The sequence below is a fragment of the Mirounga angustirostris genome, unplaced genomic scaffold (genome assembly GCF_029215605.1).
Source record: "Mirounga angustirostris isolate CCGP_5_RB_7025 unplaced genomic scaffold, mMirAng1.0.hap1 SCAF_2, whole genome shotgun sequence".
Lineage (NCBI taxonomy): Eukaryota > Metazoa > Chordata > Mammalia > Carnivora > Phocidae > Mirounga > Mirounga angustirostris.
The window spans coordinates 55,165,008-55,181,498 of NW_026991710.1; the positions used below are offsets into that span (position 1 = coordinate 55,165,008).

Here is a 16,491-nt window from a genome sequence, read left to right on the forward strand (position 1 = left end):
ATCTGTCAATGGGCTGAAGGTTGTAAGGACATTTAATTGTATCTACATTTCCTTCTGGAAGCCAGGTTATTGATAGAAATGCTTTGTTCTTGTAGATTGCTAATTTGTAAACTGAGGGAGACTCATGTCTTGCAGGATTGTGACCTCTATAAGTCAACTATTTGTTTTTCCTTTCCTTAGCTTTAGGGTAGCCAGGAGTGCCTGAGGAATGTCACATATATCCCATGGCGGGGGGGGGGGGGGGGGGGGGGGGGGGGGGGGGGGGGGGGGGCTGTGGGTTGTCAGCTTCTGCCTTGTCCTCAGCTTGCCTTCTGTTCTCTCATCAATCTGACTAAAAGTCCACATGGAAGAAACTACCACTTGTTAAGTTTGGGTGTATTTTCATAGGAGAACATCTACAAATATCTGAAAACACTATTAACATTCTCTTCCCTTTCTCAACTACGTACCCGGGTAATGCTAGATTTTTTCATATACTTCAACCAAAACAACAGACTGAATGAAGAAGCAGAGATGAGAAACCAACCATCTTCTATTAAGCCAGATATTTTAAAATAATGCCATATTTCTCATTTTTTCCATTGGCAAATATCCATATTTTTTAATAAAAATTCTGTGATTTATGTAACATGTATTGAGTTTAATACTGTTACTTTTAGTGGATTAAATATTTTAAACAATTTTCAGTTTAGTGCTTAGTATGATAAGTATGCCTAGGTACAGGCTACATAGAAACACTCTTTGAGGGTCTCAGTAATTTTGAAGAATGTTAAGGGATCCTAAGAGCTCAAAATTTGAGAACCACTGATATGTAATCTGGGATCCAGGATATGGACTTGGCAAAGTTAACATAGTAGACTAGCTACATTACTCTATCACTTAAAAAAATCCACAAATTATCTGTTTTAATTAGTGTATGAGTGGACATGATGCTAATTGGCAGTACTTGATTTTTTTTTAAAATAGTCAATAAAATTTTATATAAAACAGCTGCCTTTGCCTTGCTACTCCTCATTCAAAAGATGAGCAACCACCTGACCAAACTTCTCAGGCTGGCAGGCCTCAACCCTGGCTGGGCTGGCCTCATGCCTGACTGGGAGCCTTCTGCATCTAGTTATGAGGGACCCATCCACTGCATCCCTGTTGGTGTGCCTGAGCCTCTCCCTCCAGCCTGAAGGTAGCTTTTTAACTACGTTATAGCCTTCACCCAACCCATGGACCAAGAGGAAACAACAGAAAAAAAGAAAAAGCTACCTGCAAAAGACCATTAAGAAAAAATAAATAAATAAATAAAACAAGAAAACCACACACACAAAAAGAAAGAAATTTGTTATTGTACAAAGACAGTCTGCTTTCAAATTTGTTTTAATTAAAATACATTATACATTTTCATGGTTCATAGCTACTCCTTTTTGTATGTGTTACAAATGAAGAATTTCCACAAAAACCTGTATCAACACTGAAGAATTAGTGTACCTGGTTTCTGTAGGTCTAAAATGTTTTTTGCTGAGTTTTGCTGATGGTGAAATTGTTTCACAGTGATTTCAAGAGTTGATCAAGATCCCCATACAATAAGAGACTCTAATTCAGTGCCTACTTCTGGCCAGAGTCAGTTTACAACCATACCCTTTCCTCAAATGCTATGAATGAAGGCAGATAGAGCATGTTCCAATCCAACCCTCAGAAAGTGTTGGTTCCAGTCTCTCACAGCTCTGCCACATAACTTGCAATGGAAAAGGACATACTTTCATAATTCCAGAAAGTCTGAGTGACTAAAACCAAGAGTTTTATGCTATGGTAAGACAACCATGATGTGGGCTCACACAATAGAGAAATAGTAATGGTCCTTTTTTGATAGGAGTGTTTTCTTTGCTTAGGCCTTCTTGACTAAACATGAGATTTGTTGTTTTGTGAAATTAAAGTTCATAAATATTTCCTCAGGACCACAATTCTTTCAAAACAGCCATTGTACACACTAATTTAAAATGCATGCTAGATAAGGCTGGGAGTAACCTTAGGCAAAAATGACTTCAGATAGTTGTTACAAGATGCTTTTCTCTTAAATACCAGTCTTAGAGGCAATCCAGTTGCGGTAGGCAGTCACTCGCATATAGACACCTGGCTTATTGACTTCACCACATTTTTCTCCCCAGCTCACTGTTCCAACAAGGTACCAAATATTTCGAGAATTGGGATGAACTAGTGGTCCTCCAGAGTCACCCTGAATAAAACAAAGAATATTAATCATTATGAGAATTAACTTTCAGATACTTTACTAAGTGATAAGCCCAGATGAAGTTTGTGATTCATGCTTCATACAGACCATAGGGAAAATGTATGGTGTAAATCCCTGCATCACCCTTAACACCACCTTTGGCTGGAATATATTCTCTGGGGCTCTTTGGTGTTGACTTGAACCTTGAAGGCATGAACTGCTAAGTTATAAGGTCTAGTTCTTTTTTTTTTTTTTTTTTTTTTTTTAATTTGAGAGAGAGAGCACATGAGAGGGGGGAGGGTCAGAGGGAGGAGCAGACTCCCTGCAGAGCAGGGAGCCTGATGCGGGGCTCGATCCTGGGACTCCAGGATCATGACCTGAGCCGAAGGCAGTCGCTTAACCAACTGAGCCACCCAGGCGCCCTATAAGGTCTAGTTCTATGAGAAAGCTTTTGGGAGACAAATATTATAGATGTACTTGGAGAACAGGGCTTCATATCTGAGAAAAGTAACTAGAACCCTAGTCATGAGGAGGCTAAGAAGGTAAGAGAAATGGGCTGGAAGTAGTTGGAAATTCTCTGAGACTCATCCTTTCTTGAAATACGGTTAAGACTATGGATTGTGAGCCTAGACTACCTTGGTTTGTGTGCCAGGTCTTCCACTCACTAGCTGTGTGCTCTTGTGCAAATCACTTTACCTTCCTCTGACTCAGTTTTCTCATCTGTAGAATGATAACGATAGTATATACATCACAAGGCTGTGATGAGGATTAAATGAATTGTTTGTAAAAGACTTCAGTCAGGTGCTTGGCTCAGAGTAAGTCCAACTTATGTGTTTGTTAAATACTTATAAACATATGTTGCATGTAGCGGAAAATTACTTTAGCACCAAAGTTGGAGGGAGTTTAACAGAATTGTCAAAGTGCAAATTAACTGAAGCATAGGATTGTCTCCATATTGATGATTTTCATAAAATAACAGCAGTTTTTTGTACACTTTGTGGTCAATATGATTAGTGTCCAGACTTACCTGGCAGGCATCTATACTTCCTTCCAAGTACCCAGCACACAGCATCGTATCTGATACCAAACCATCATATCCTTCCCTAGCGTTACAAGTGTTTGTGTCAATAATCTTCACAGGTGCCTTCTGAAGTACCTCTGGGTATTTACCTAAAGGAAGTAAACATTACCAGTAAAAGAGCTGCTCTGAAATAGAGCAGGATGGAAAACTTGTTTTGTCCTCTGTGCTTAAAACTTACATTTGACTCTTGACTATTTTTAAGATTAAAAAACCCACTCAGTTCCCTCACCCAAATCAATGAAACAGAAATCTTCAAAGAATAATTTGAAATCTTTTAAATGCTGCCTTTCTATATCCTTATCTCTCTTCTTGTATCTTTGAACCAGAACTTGCTCAATTAGTTACTCCAGGTCGGGGAGTTTCTACAACCAGTTAGTTGGTCTCCACAGAACATTCCAAACCAAGGCAATTTGCAAAGCCATACTCCATATGCATCATTTCCTGAGACATTGCCTGTGAGAACTAGGCATCCTGAAGTAAATGATGCCTTTGACTCTGTACCTTGGTCACCATTTTTTCTGCTTTTGTACTCAAACACTATGTTAAGCCTTCACTGAACTTACCATTATATGAAAATGCTCCCCATCCTGTAACAACAACTCCTTCACCTGGTGGAAAAACCTGCGTGGCTTCAGGAAGACAAACTCGATGTACATCATTCTGAAATAAGACTTTTTCAGTGAGCTGTATAACTGCAATATCATCATGATGTTCACCCTGGATGTAGTCTTCATGAACAATAATTTGTTGAACATAACGTTGCATATAAGGGGGATTTACTCTGGTGCCAAAGCTGACAGTATAGTTTTTTGGATTGTTTGTCCTAAAGAAGCAAAAATTATGTATTTATTTTAAAATAATAGAAATGCAGCCTGCATCTACTGTACTCTTTTCATGACATTAATATTCCTTTGCTGTATAGCTCATTAGCAGTGATAGTCTGATTTTTTAAATTCATTTAAAAAAATCTTGAGTCCCTAAACCATATACTATGTAAAGTAATGGGAATATAGAAATAAAAATTAATAGCTACACCTTCAAGAAACTTAAATCTAATGAAAGATGGACATAAACACAGATAGTTATAATTGCTTAAGTGCTTTGTATATAATTAATGGGACAACAAAACAGGTAGACTTAAATCTGCATGCTCTAGGGATGAGATTTCTTAGGGAAAGTAGCATTTTGGGTAAGACTATAGAGCTGAGTCATAGTTGCCTAAAAGATAAGGAGAGGGGGACAGGCATATGCAGTGGGGGAGAGGGGTATGAAACAGGATGATGTGTTTTAGCAACTATGAGTAGTTAGGGATGTCTGGAGTATAAAGTGATAAGAGATAAGAATCATGTGAGAAAAAAATATAGTATCAAGAATGAATGACTCTTTGCATTCTTATAGGTAATGCAGGAAAATCTTAGATTGACTTTCTATATAATTTGTCTTCCGAACCCGGACCCTTGAGATGAGAGTGCTACTGATAATGAAGCGGGGAACTCCAAGGTCTTTGGTCTCCCTAGCCTTGGGCAACATGATGAACTTACTTTTGAAAGCAGTGAGCTGCAGTCACCAGGTATCTTTCACTGATCAAAGATGCCCCGCAGCGGTGTTGGCCATTCTTTTTGAGAGTTGCTTGCCACGGCCATTCTCCTTTCTGAGCATTGGAACCCCCCCTGATTCTATCATACGTAGCTGACATCCTTGCTCGTGTCCCACAGCCTGTCAGAGTCAGTTTTGTTCCATTGAGAGTAGGAAGATAACATTTGTTTGATTATAAAGCAGAGAGTGAGCTGAGTTATTCTTGTGTAGCTCTATCTGACAATATCTCGCACTGAAGGGGCTAGGTTGTAATTTGCACGGGAATCACTAGCAGCCCCTGGATCACCTCTATACCCAGCATAGTATCTCCAAGATTCTTCAACATTTGGAGAATATGAGAACTGTGGGAGGCAGATAAAGTCACAGTTAAGTCCATGGGCTCTGCAACCCTGGTTTGAATTCTGACCATACCATTCACAAACTGGATGAACTTGGGCAGATTATTTCACTTCTTTGTGCTTCAGTTTCCCCATCTCTCAAATGGGATGATAATAATAACATCTGTCTTTAGGATCGTTGTGAGTATTAAATGATTTGTATGTAAAGCATCTAATTAGAATTGTGCCTAGCTAACAGTAACAAATCTTGACTGTTATGTCTTAGATCATCTCACACGTTTAATTAAGAAGTATCTGAACTTACGGTTGTTGATAATCTTTTCAGCATGAACCTTATTGATTTCTGAAATAGAACAAAAGCTCATGGTAAATATAACACCTAGCACCTAATACCCTGGGGCCAATGAAGTAAGATGCTAGATTCAGCAGAGCTGGAAGGTCCAGAAATAATTTTGAATCTCAGGATAAAATGTCAGTAGAAAGGAGAGAATATTGGTTTATTTGAATTGTTCTTTTATCATATGTGAGTGTATGATATGGAAATACCACCTTCATAGTTCCACATGGGAGACTTCTTTTGTATTTAATTGGAACTGTATTCTATATCATCTAAGGTGGATGGTTGCCAGTATCTTTTCTCAGAAGAACAGGAAGAACTCCAAGTGAATGTGATTCCTGTCAGTCCACAAAAATAACTTTTTAAAAAGTGATCTGTCTTATAAGGGCAGATTGTATGCTATTTTTCAATGTTATAGGAGATCATGAAAAAATATACAGTACACACCATTACTTTTAAGGACTGTTCAAAGTTTTACTCTTTGCTTTATACTGAGAAGCAGTTTTCCCCCCAGAACTGCTTTCAGTTATGGCATTATTATGATTTGATTATTATGTTCTCAATAGTAAAGAACACAAATTATTACTCTGATATAAAATAATGACATATTCATTTAAAAAATTGAATATCAGCTTTGTGCATGGTACTTGTGATATATGTTAGACATAAAAAGATAAGAGTAACACTGCTCCTATTTAAAACATAAGCTTACCCATGAGTCTAAGAGAATTAGGATCTGTAGTCAGAGAGCCTGCATGGTTCCTCAGCATCTGATGTAAGATGCTTTCAATTCTTCTTCTTGTGTTTTCCTTCATTGATCTGGGAGCCTTGAATACTAGCCATATATGTGCAGTGACACTGTTGTTATGAGGACTGGAAACAAGATAAATATGTTTCAACGAGATAAACATATTTCATACACTGCTAAAAAATAGCATTTACTTCCTCATTCCCTGATCTTTCATATTTTTATTTCTTCTGACTTTTTATGGGTTTGTGTAGTAACTTCACTTTTGTTTAATCACAGGATCATCCATCTGCCTACATTTATTTGGTGACAGTAAGCATGCAGCTAGAGTATTCATCTTAGAGGACAAATAGTTCTATAAATCTGAAAAATAGGAAAGGCCTGAAGCACAGGGTAGAAATACCAGATAAGAGGGATTAAGCCCTGCGTCAGGCTCTGTGCTTAGTGTGGAGTTTGCTTGGGATTCTCCCTCTCTCTCCCTCTGCCCCTTCCACTCATGCTCGCTCTCTCTGTCTCTAAAAGAAATAAATAAATAATAATTTTTTTTTTTTTAAAAGAAGTACCACGTAAGAACTGGGCTCACATTCATGTATTCACCAATCATTTATTGAGCAAATGCTATAGACAAGTGCCTGGAGTAGGTGCTACTGGTGAGGCAAGGATGACTAACACATGGTTCCTACCCTGCAGGAATTTACAGATTTCTAGGAGATAAGACATGTATACAAATTACTATAATAAATTAGGCAGAAGCGTTGATATTTATTTTATCTTATCTGCAGCTAGAAGGGTAAGTCATTTTTTACTTAAAGAATCAGAGAAATTTTCATGGAAGAAGTGACATATACTACTGGACCTTAGAGTATTGTTATCACTACTTCATTATGAAACAGAAAATTTCATCAGGCAGAGGAGAGGAAGAGAGTACTACCAGAATAACTGGACAGCAATAATTAGTTAGCATTTACTGGGCATCTTCTGTGATTTATTATCACACTTAGACTTCATAACAACCCTGCAACATAGGTGTCATTATCTTTATTTTATAGGTAGGGAAAAATGGAAGCTCTGAGAGGTTCCCTAATATGCTTAAGATTACACAGCTACTAAACTCAGACCAGATTCAGTACAATTGACTCTATAACCCAGGATTTTTATACTGTACTGTCTCTTTATGCCCAGTCACAGAGACAACAATGTCTAGGAGATGGGATGCAGATGGAGGAGGGCTTTTAATGCTAGTCAAGGGGTAGCAGTAAAGAGAAGTTGTTGAATAAAACCATACTTGAGGAAGATGAACCTGACTGTGGTGTCCAGGAAAAATTGGTTTGGAATTCAGAAAGGGGTGAGCAAGGTTGACCAATGGACATGTAGGAATTGTCAAGCAGCTTTGAGGCTAGTGTCTGAAGTGGCACTATTATGCTTTGGCTCTTCCTGACAGATGACTATCATTTTGGCATATAAATCAGTAGGAAGCACCCAACACACACAGGTTTGATTATCACAGGAGGGAGTACCAAAATGAAAACCTCTGTCCTGCAGCCTCTCCATCACTTCCTTTGGGACCACACTTCCTATAGATACCTAAAGTTACATGCATGGGAAAACAAAGCAAAAGCTCTCCGGTGGTTGCAATGATCTCTGAAAGATACCTGGGCCCTTCAATTTTAGCCTCCCATCCCTTTATAATACTCAAATCAACCCTCAAGGTTAATTCCAATTGAGATCTTGATGTGTTCTGCAATTCCAGGAGGCCCATGAGTTCCAGGAGCAGGGGAAGAAGGGCAGGCATATAGTCTGGTGGCATTGATGAAGGTAAAAGCAAAAATTGCCTTCATTGGAAATGTGTTTATTTGCAAATCTTTCCATACATATCTTCTTTGATCTCCTGAGTCCAGTTTTATGAGAGAGGCAATGAGGGTGCTATTATTAGTATTTCACGGATAGGTGCACAGACTCAAAGTGTTAGAGTAACTCACCCAAGGCTCTGGAGCTACTAAGTGGCAAAGGCTGGGCTCAGGTTGAGTAATTCCTGTTCTTGGGCTCCCCTGCTATTCCATGCTACTCTAAGCCCACATGCAGAGGACACATAGCCTATTTCACTTGTGGACTAGAAGGACCTCCTTGTCATCAAAGTTTGGTGTAGATATGCTCTTTCTTACCCTGTAAGAACTCTAGAATAGTTCCACAAGGTATTTAGCTGACTTGCAAGCGGAAAGACATGAGAAAACAGGGTCTGTACTTACACTACTGCTAAAATGTTAGACTATCAAACACTGGTCAAAGGGATCATCTGCTATTTGCTGGACATAAAAACTTAAGAAATTTGAGTGATGAGGCATTTAATAAATAATAAATTCTCAATAGATCTAATGAATAAAATTAGATAGCCCAATCTTTGCTTTGGTTTTATATTGAACAATTATTCTGACATTTAGCTGAGGGTGATACTGTTTATTAGTAATTTATTGACTAATGACTATAATATTTCAAAATTCTTTTTACAGAGGTATTTGAAATATGTATGTATGAATGGGTTGATCTCTTTTCTAACTGCTATTATTAGTTACTTACACCAGTGTGATGACTTGAGAATTGATATATTGTCTGTAAATGCTAGAACTTTGAAATGCATCAACCATCTGTTAAAGAGAACATAGAGTCAAGCATCAAATTCCAATAATATATTTATATTTCAGAGAACTAACAATGAAATAAATACAGGAAAATCCTAATTTACCTTGGTCTCAAGAATTTTGCTAAGATGGTTATTTTCCAGTGATGTCTCTCTTTGATAATTTCTGTTATATGGGATATCCAACACTTTAAAGCTACCTTGGTAATAGTAGGTTGTATTTTCTGTGAGATAAAAACAGGATCCAGGAATTATTTAAATGAAATGGATTTCAAATGAAAATATAGATTACATAGTAATACCAACTAGTAAATATTGTGCTCATATTTGACATTGATAACCTGTGAATCTTTCTGGCACAGTTGATTAGATATCCTGGGCATTGTGAAAAGTGCTTATTGGACCCATAATGCAGCAGATATAGATATAGACAAAGGTAAGAAAAAAGAGTAATGTCTTGAGATTGAGACAGATAGGACTATATACAAAAATGAGATTTTTGTCCCATAATCATCAGACTATGACTAAAAATAGTTACCATTTATTATGTACCATGGGAAGATACTTTATAAAACATATATGAAGTATAACATTTTTTTTTTTTCAGGAGAAATGTGGTCTCAGAGATATTCAGTAACTTAGCTAATATTATATAGCTACTCTTAAGAGCCAAGAATCAAATTTGATTTGACTACAAAGTCACACCTAATCCATTATATTTCCTTCCCAAATTTTCATAGACACTAAGCCATTTGGTATATGATATGTCTTACCCCTAATATGTGATAGATATTAAGCTGTTATATAGCATCTAGCATATAGTAAGCACTAAATAAATATTAATACTATTTTGCAATATGATCATGCCTTTGAAGACTATGCGATAGGACAAACAGTTAGAAAGTTCTAAAGAAAATGCTGGAAATCATTTGTTTATGAATAATAGTTTGTGAACCAACATTGTTAATTGTAGTTTGTTTGTCTGGGGGTCATGGATATTTTACTATAGAGACCAAACTTTGCAATGGTAGTTTATTAGACTTTACCATAAGTAGTAAAAAATACATCTTGAAACTATTCAACTTTCTTTTTTATAATTCAGTGTTTACAGTGCATCCTTCAGTTCTTTATTTAGATTCCTAGATATTTCTACCTATTGTGATAATCAAGCTGCCATGAATATTCCCCAGTGTAAACTAATAAATTGACAATATACAAACTTTTTATTACAACTGCATGAGGCACTTTTCTAAGAGCCAGTGGATAAACTAAACATTTTATGTCTAAGACATTTAAGACTAAGAAACTACACCCTAGAACAAGGAATTGAGTATTAATTTAATTGTATGCAGCAATCCTAATGGCCACAGAGATGGCTCACTATGCTGAGGTCACTGTGAAATCAGTCAGTGAGCTCTGTTGGTACCTCGTGAAATGAAAACAACCCCTTGGGGATGAGATATCCATAAGGCACACCTGCACCTTATGATTAACATTCCCATTTCTCTAAGTGGTTCAAATGACAATATGAATTGAGAAAGATAGATAAGGGACAGAAAGAAAGAACTGTTTTATGACTTCCATGACTTAGAACTTATTTCTGTAAAGAAAACTTACAACTTAACACACAACACACACACACACACACACACAGTTTTTATTTTTGTACAGAGAGTGTTCTGGAGTGTAGTAACAGAGCTTAAGCATGAATTATGGGAATACTTCTATTTAAATTTGACAGAGTAAAAACACTTCTTTTACATTCTCCTTCCTCTAAGTTTTTCAAAAGACCAAAAGACAAGGGTAAAGAGCTCATTTCCAAGGAAACAAGAGAAAATGACAACACCAGACTAAAAACTATGAAGCAAATATTCCCCTAAATGTGAAATATACACTAGGGTGAAGAATGATACAGATCAGGGATACATCTCCTCACAACTTGAGTCAAGTGAAGGTCTTTCTGAAAGTTCTCAATGATTCTATGATTAGAGTAATGAGATTTCAGGATCTGGAAAAAAGACAAGGAGTATTTCCATAGAGTCCTATTTTGACCCTGCAGAATGACAGCAGTGAAAATAAAAGTGAAACCATACTAATGTGCCATTTTTGGGTATATGTTCTAATCTCACAGCTGAGGCAACGTTCTAGAGGTGAGTTGGGATGAACACGGGAGGGAAATCAAGATCACTATATCATAATTCAGAGAGTCTGTAAATTAAGGAGCTTTCCTCAAGGCTACCCCAGCTTCTTGTGTTAAAAACTAAAGATAAGTGTTTCATGATGTTAAAAAAAAAAATCACACTGGATAAGAGAATATTTGAGATAAGTAAAAATATAAGCTGCAAACTCCCTGTGGTCCACCCCTCAGATTCACTTCCCATAGTATTCTTTAGAAAACATCTAGTAATTATGATTACAAACCAGAATGAAGTGTTATAAATGTTGACAATATAAAAAGAATAATACTGCTAACAAACCACTGGGAAGTCTGGAGAAAAATGAGAAGTATAAGTATATGCTGATTTTCTTGTCTTTCTTATCCTAATATTTTAATTATAAAGTCATATAATACCATCTTGGTAGATTACTTTTTCTGCCTATCAATTAACTATCTGTGCATTCATGTCCCTATATTGTATACATTCTTTTACATTTGTATATTCAAAAGATGTCTGCAATAGAGCTTGGCAAATGTGTATTTCTGGGATCTTGGGTCATTGATAGCCATTTTAAAGGAAGATAGTTAATTTATTGTTTGCAATTATCTCTTTGTCTTTGGTAGAAATGGAAATGAAGTTTACAACAAACTGTACTCTTTATAAATAAATAAAAATGTATTCTTTACCAACCTACTGCCAGAAAATGAACCAGGAGACCAATAGTTATTCCCAGGATTGCCAACACTCCAAACACAATGAGGGCAATCATCCATAGTGGCAAAGATGGACGGGAGATTGTGACTGGTCTGCAAGTAAAGGATATAAATATAAAAGCTATATCAGAAATAAGTCACAGTCATTCTAAATATTTATTTCTTTCCTTTTGTTCACCCCCAGAAGCTCAATTTAGACATCATAGTAGTCAAAGGTATATGAGGAGAGGAAAGGAAAGGAAGAAAGGAAGAAAAGAAAGGAAAGAAAGGGAAGGAGGAGGGGGAGGAAGAGAAAGAAGGGAAGAAGTTTAAAATCGAACCTCTCTGGGTCTATGCTATGAAATTATTTTTCAGGAGTACGATGGTGTCTAGTTCCCTCTCACCAGTGACAGAGTTAGTATCAATAAGTGAAGACCTTGCCAGGTTGGGGAGGAAGGAGGGAGGAAAACAGAGATTTCTTAGAAGTTCTTTATGCCAAAGCCTATCATAATTTTTGAAGTATGATCATGATTCTATTTTATTTATTATGTCCTTATTATATACAAAGAACACACACAATATGAAGTGCTATATTGGGTGAGAGCAGTGTCCATCTTTCTTACTAGTTTATTTATGGCTGTAGTTCAAAGAAATCTTTTGTAGAGAAGCATGCTGTGTTCAACCTACAGTAAGTTAGGTATTTTCACCATGCTTCATTTAGACAACAAATAGGTATTGCCTAAATTGAAATAGGAATTTGGGGTAACTTTCCAGATAAAGAGGCATGAGAAGACAGTCTAGGAAGAGGGAATAACAAGCAGTGTTCAAAGAATGGCCAGCAATTCAATTTTCTTGCAGCAAACTGTGTCATGGATTGGCCAAAGATGAAACTGGACAGTATAATGACTAATTTTAAGTGTCAATTGGCTAGGCTATAGTGACAAGTTGTTTGGTCAAACACGAGTCCACATGTTGCTGTGAAAGTATTCTGTAGCTATAATAAACATTTATAATCAGTTGACTTTAAGATTTCCCTCTATAAGTGGGTGGGCCTCATCCAATCAGTTAAAGGACTTAAGAGCTAAAACCGAGCTTTTCATGAGAAGAAAAACATTCTGCCTTGGGAGTAGAACTCCTGCCTGAGTTTCCAGCCTTATCAACCTTACAATTGTATGAAGCAATTCCTTAAAATAAACCTCTCTATCTTAGATACACAGATCCCATGGATATATCTATATCTATATATTTATATAGATATAGATATATCTATATATTTATATGCCTAGCTAGCTAGCTATCCATTGAGAGAGAAAAGGAGAGAAAGAAAGACGGGAGGAGGAAGAGGAAATAGAAAGAAAGATATATCCTATTGTTTCTGTTTCCCTGGAAAATCCTCATACAGAGGCAACAACAAGGGCTTTGTTGCTACACAAAGGTGTTGAGATTTTGTCTTAAATATTGAGGCTCCTCCAAGTGTGATTGGAGGACAGCTTTTATCAAAATCACCTGGGAGTGCTTATTACATACGCAGATTATGGTATCCTACCTCAGATCTAGTGAGTTCAAATTCCTGAAAGGGTCTGAGAATTTGCAGTTTAACACTCTTAGTGATGCAGATTTTTGCTAAACTATATGCTATCTTCACAGCAAAATTGGAAAACTTTAATCTAGCCAGGCCTATCACCAAGATTTTCAGATTAGAAGTGGCATTGAAGGGGTGCCTAGGTTGCTCAGTCAGTGAACCATCTGCCTTCAGGTCATGATCCCAGAGACCTGGGATGGAGCCCCGCATTGGGATCCCTGCTCTGCAGTGAGAGTCTGCTTCTCCCTCTCCCTTTGTCCCTCCCCCCGCTCCCAAGCAAGCTCTCCCTCTGTCTCTCTAGCATGTTCTCTCTCAAATAAATAAATAAAATCTTAAAAAAAAAGAAGTAGCATTGGAGGGGAGTATGTGGATGTATTAGGTCTCAGATAAAAATAGATTGCGTTGATGCTTTCAGGAGAACAAGTTTGTGTTTGTGTGTTTGTGTGTGTGTTTAATACATCCTCTGTTGATTTTTTTTTTCCCACTCTCTTCAAAAACTATTCCATACTTCTTTTTTCCTCAACCCTCCAGCACCTTTTACCTCATCCTCAATCTTAGCTGATAACCTTACTTCCTGGTCCACTGAGAAAATTAAAGGCATCAGAAGAGAATATTTACAATTCCATCATCACATTTGTGAACTTCTCATCTGTACCCCACACACTGCTTTTTCCTCATGTTTCTGTAAATAAACTGTGCCCCTATCTTAAGGCAACCTGCCATCATCTCATCTCATTCTCCAATCTACTTCTAATCTATGTTCCAGCCATTTCAAACTACTCAGAGTTCCATGGACAACCAAACTCCTTCACACCTCCATGTCCTTGCACACTCTGGTTCTTCTGTCTAAAATGTCCACCTCAAGTCTACCCAGTGAGCTCCCACTCAGATTTTATCACTCAACTCTGTCGTTTCCTCTTTGTTGAGGTCTTCCATGGCTCACCCTAATATGGATCTATACTGAGGGTATTTTGTACTTTTACATGGCAGTCTTTTCACCTCTAGTCGAGGCCATGTTATGGTCTGGCCCATGTCATTAATTATCGCTGATGTTGGTGTTGCTTTATACCCAGGCCATATTGTGGGGCCTAGTACATTATAGATAGTGTTTGTTGAAGTAGTGAATAAATGAAGCCAAGGGATATTGAGGACTACTAGATTATAAAGGATAAATAGATCAGAGGGATACAAATTATGGAAAGCCTTCAGTGCCAGTCAAAAGAGTTTTTGACTTTATCTAGTGGAAATGACTAACATGAGGACATGCAGTGCTTAGGAAGATGAATCCGCAGTCCGCATGATGATAGTTTAAAGGAGGGAGAAAAGAAACAAAGTGATGAATTTGAGAACATTACAATAGAATATTTGTCAGAACTTGGTAGTTAATTAACTATCTTGGTAAAGGATAGGGATATGTCAAAGATGACACAAGATTTTATCTTGAGAAGTAAAAGAGAGTCAAATGAAGTCTAGAAAAGGTAACTTGGGGGAAAAATGATAAATATTTTGTATCTGGAATTTAAGAGACATTTAAATTTCCAATACACAAATGGAGATGTCAGACTGGTAGTTAACTGAGGCACCGTAGTTGGGCTTAACTTAGATGTCATTCAAAAACAGGGAACAACCAAAGCTGTGAAACTGGATTAGTAAGTTTAGTGCTTGTTATATAAAATATGGTAGAAAATTGATATTTCTCTTTCTGAGGCAAACATTTGTTTCCATTCTAACTACAACTAATTTATCTCAATTTTTTCATGCCTTACTTGATTTTCACAGTCTCATTATTCAACATCACTCAAAAGACTTTAAATTGTCAGCATGTTTCTTAACTATAAAATTTTAAATCTCGTCCACCTTGCAGTGATGGGTAAGCACTTACCTCATCTCCTAGGCATTCAGCTCCACCAAGACTACCTTGTTGACCACTTGGTTCTCTAATCTTTTCTCCACACCCTTTCCTTACTTTTCTGTCTCCCATAAATTGTCATTGATTACTTTTCTTTTCCTAGAAGTCTCTCAACTGGGGATATATTTATACATTTCTTGTTTTGTCTAGTTTTATTTTTAAATTTTTACCTCAGGACAGGACTTCATATAGATTTGGGCAAATTTTTTTCTTTTATCTTTACAATTTGTTTTAGGGTTGGTGTTCTTATAAGAACAGAAATAAATCTAAATCTATTAAAATATGATCAAATAAGATATCTTAGAATTCATCCAAACACTATGGTTTGAAAGAAGACTGAAATAACTTCCTCATTTTCATTTGTCTTCCTTTGAAAATGCTGTAGAATTTTATAGTTATATTCCCTAGCCTCCTTTTCCATTTCGATTATTGCTTGTCACCAACTCAGATGCTTCTCTCAGATGCAGCTACCTTTAACTGATAACCTAAAGATCTTACACACCATGACACAGATTAAATATCTGTTTAAAAATGACAGACTTCCCACACATAAAAACCACTCAAGTATTTAGCCAATATTTTTGGTACTCCACACTATAAATTCTTCTGAAAACTCACATAAGGGGGATTACTGGAAGAGGACATAGAATATCAATTGTATCTTGCTATAAAAATTAAAAACAAAACAACAACAACTTCTGGCCATGAAATCTCAATGCCACCTTGGCAAGGATCTAAAACACCACTTTCTCCTGAGACCTTTTCCATTGTGTCCTAGAAAACTACTCCAAGAACAATTGAAATTGATAAAATATAGCATTGAAGTCTTTACTTCTACTTCTAGTGTACCTGTTCTTCCTCTTGGCCATTCATTATTCAGGAACCCATATGGAACCACAAGATTGACTAAGGTCTCCTCAAAAACACCTGCAGAGTCAACCATGTTTCCAAATCCCTCCAAGCTCTTCTGGGCAGATTAATGCCTCTGCCTGTGAAGTTAACCACTAAATTATGGCTTGAACCTTTCCTAGGTAACTAGGAGTACTTGGAAACAGTGGATTAATCCTTTGAAATCTTTCAGGTGAAGACTTTACACAAGTGTTAAAATGTTGAAGGAGAAGGCCCTATTTAAAAAAAAAAGAAGCACATCCATCCAGCATAAAAGTGATGTCTGTCTTATAGACAAAACAATAACAAAA

The 16,491-nt window shown here is 36.9% G+C and overlaps 1 protein-coding gene across 1 annotated transcript; it reads right to left on the reverse strand.

Annotated features, from left to right (window-relative positions):
• Positions 1-2,059: 2,059 nt before the first annotated feature.
• On the reverse strand, positions 2,060-16,235 carry LOC123848931 (transmembrane protease serine 11B-like protein). The gene is made up of 11 exons (XM_045881790.1): positions 16,142-16,235; positions 13,908-13,965; positions 11,800-11,915; positions 9,056-9,174; positions 8,890-8,957; positions 6,280-6,440; positions 5,535-5,573; positions 4,838-5,012; positions 3,860-4,119; positions 3,243-3,385; positions 2,060-2,221 (listed from the first exon to the last, which is right to left on the reverse strand). Exons 1-11 carry the CDS (start codon positions 16,233-16,235, stop codon positions 2,060-2,062), a joined length of 1,395 nt encoding a protein of 464 aa, XP_045737746.1.
• Positions 16,236-16,491: the final 256 nt, after the last annotated feature.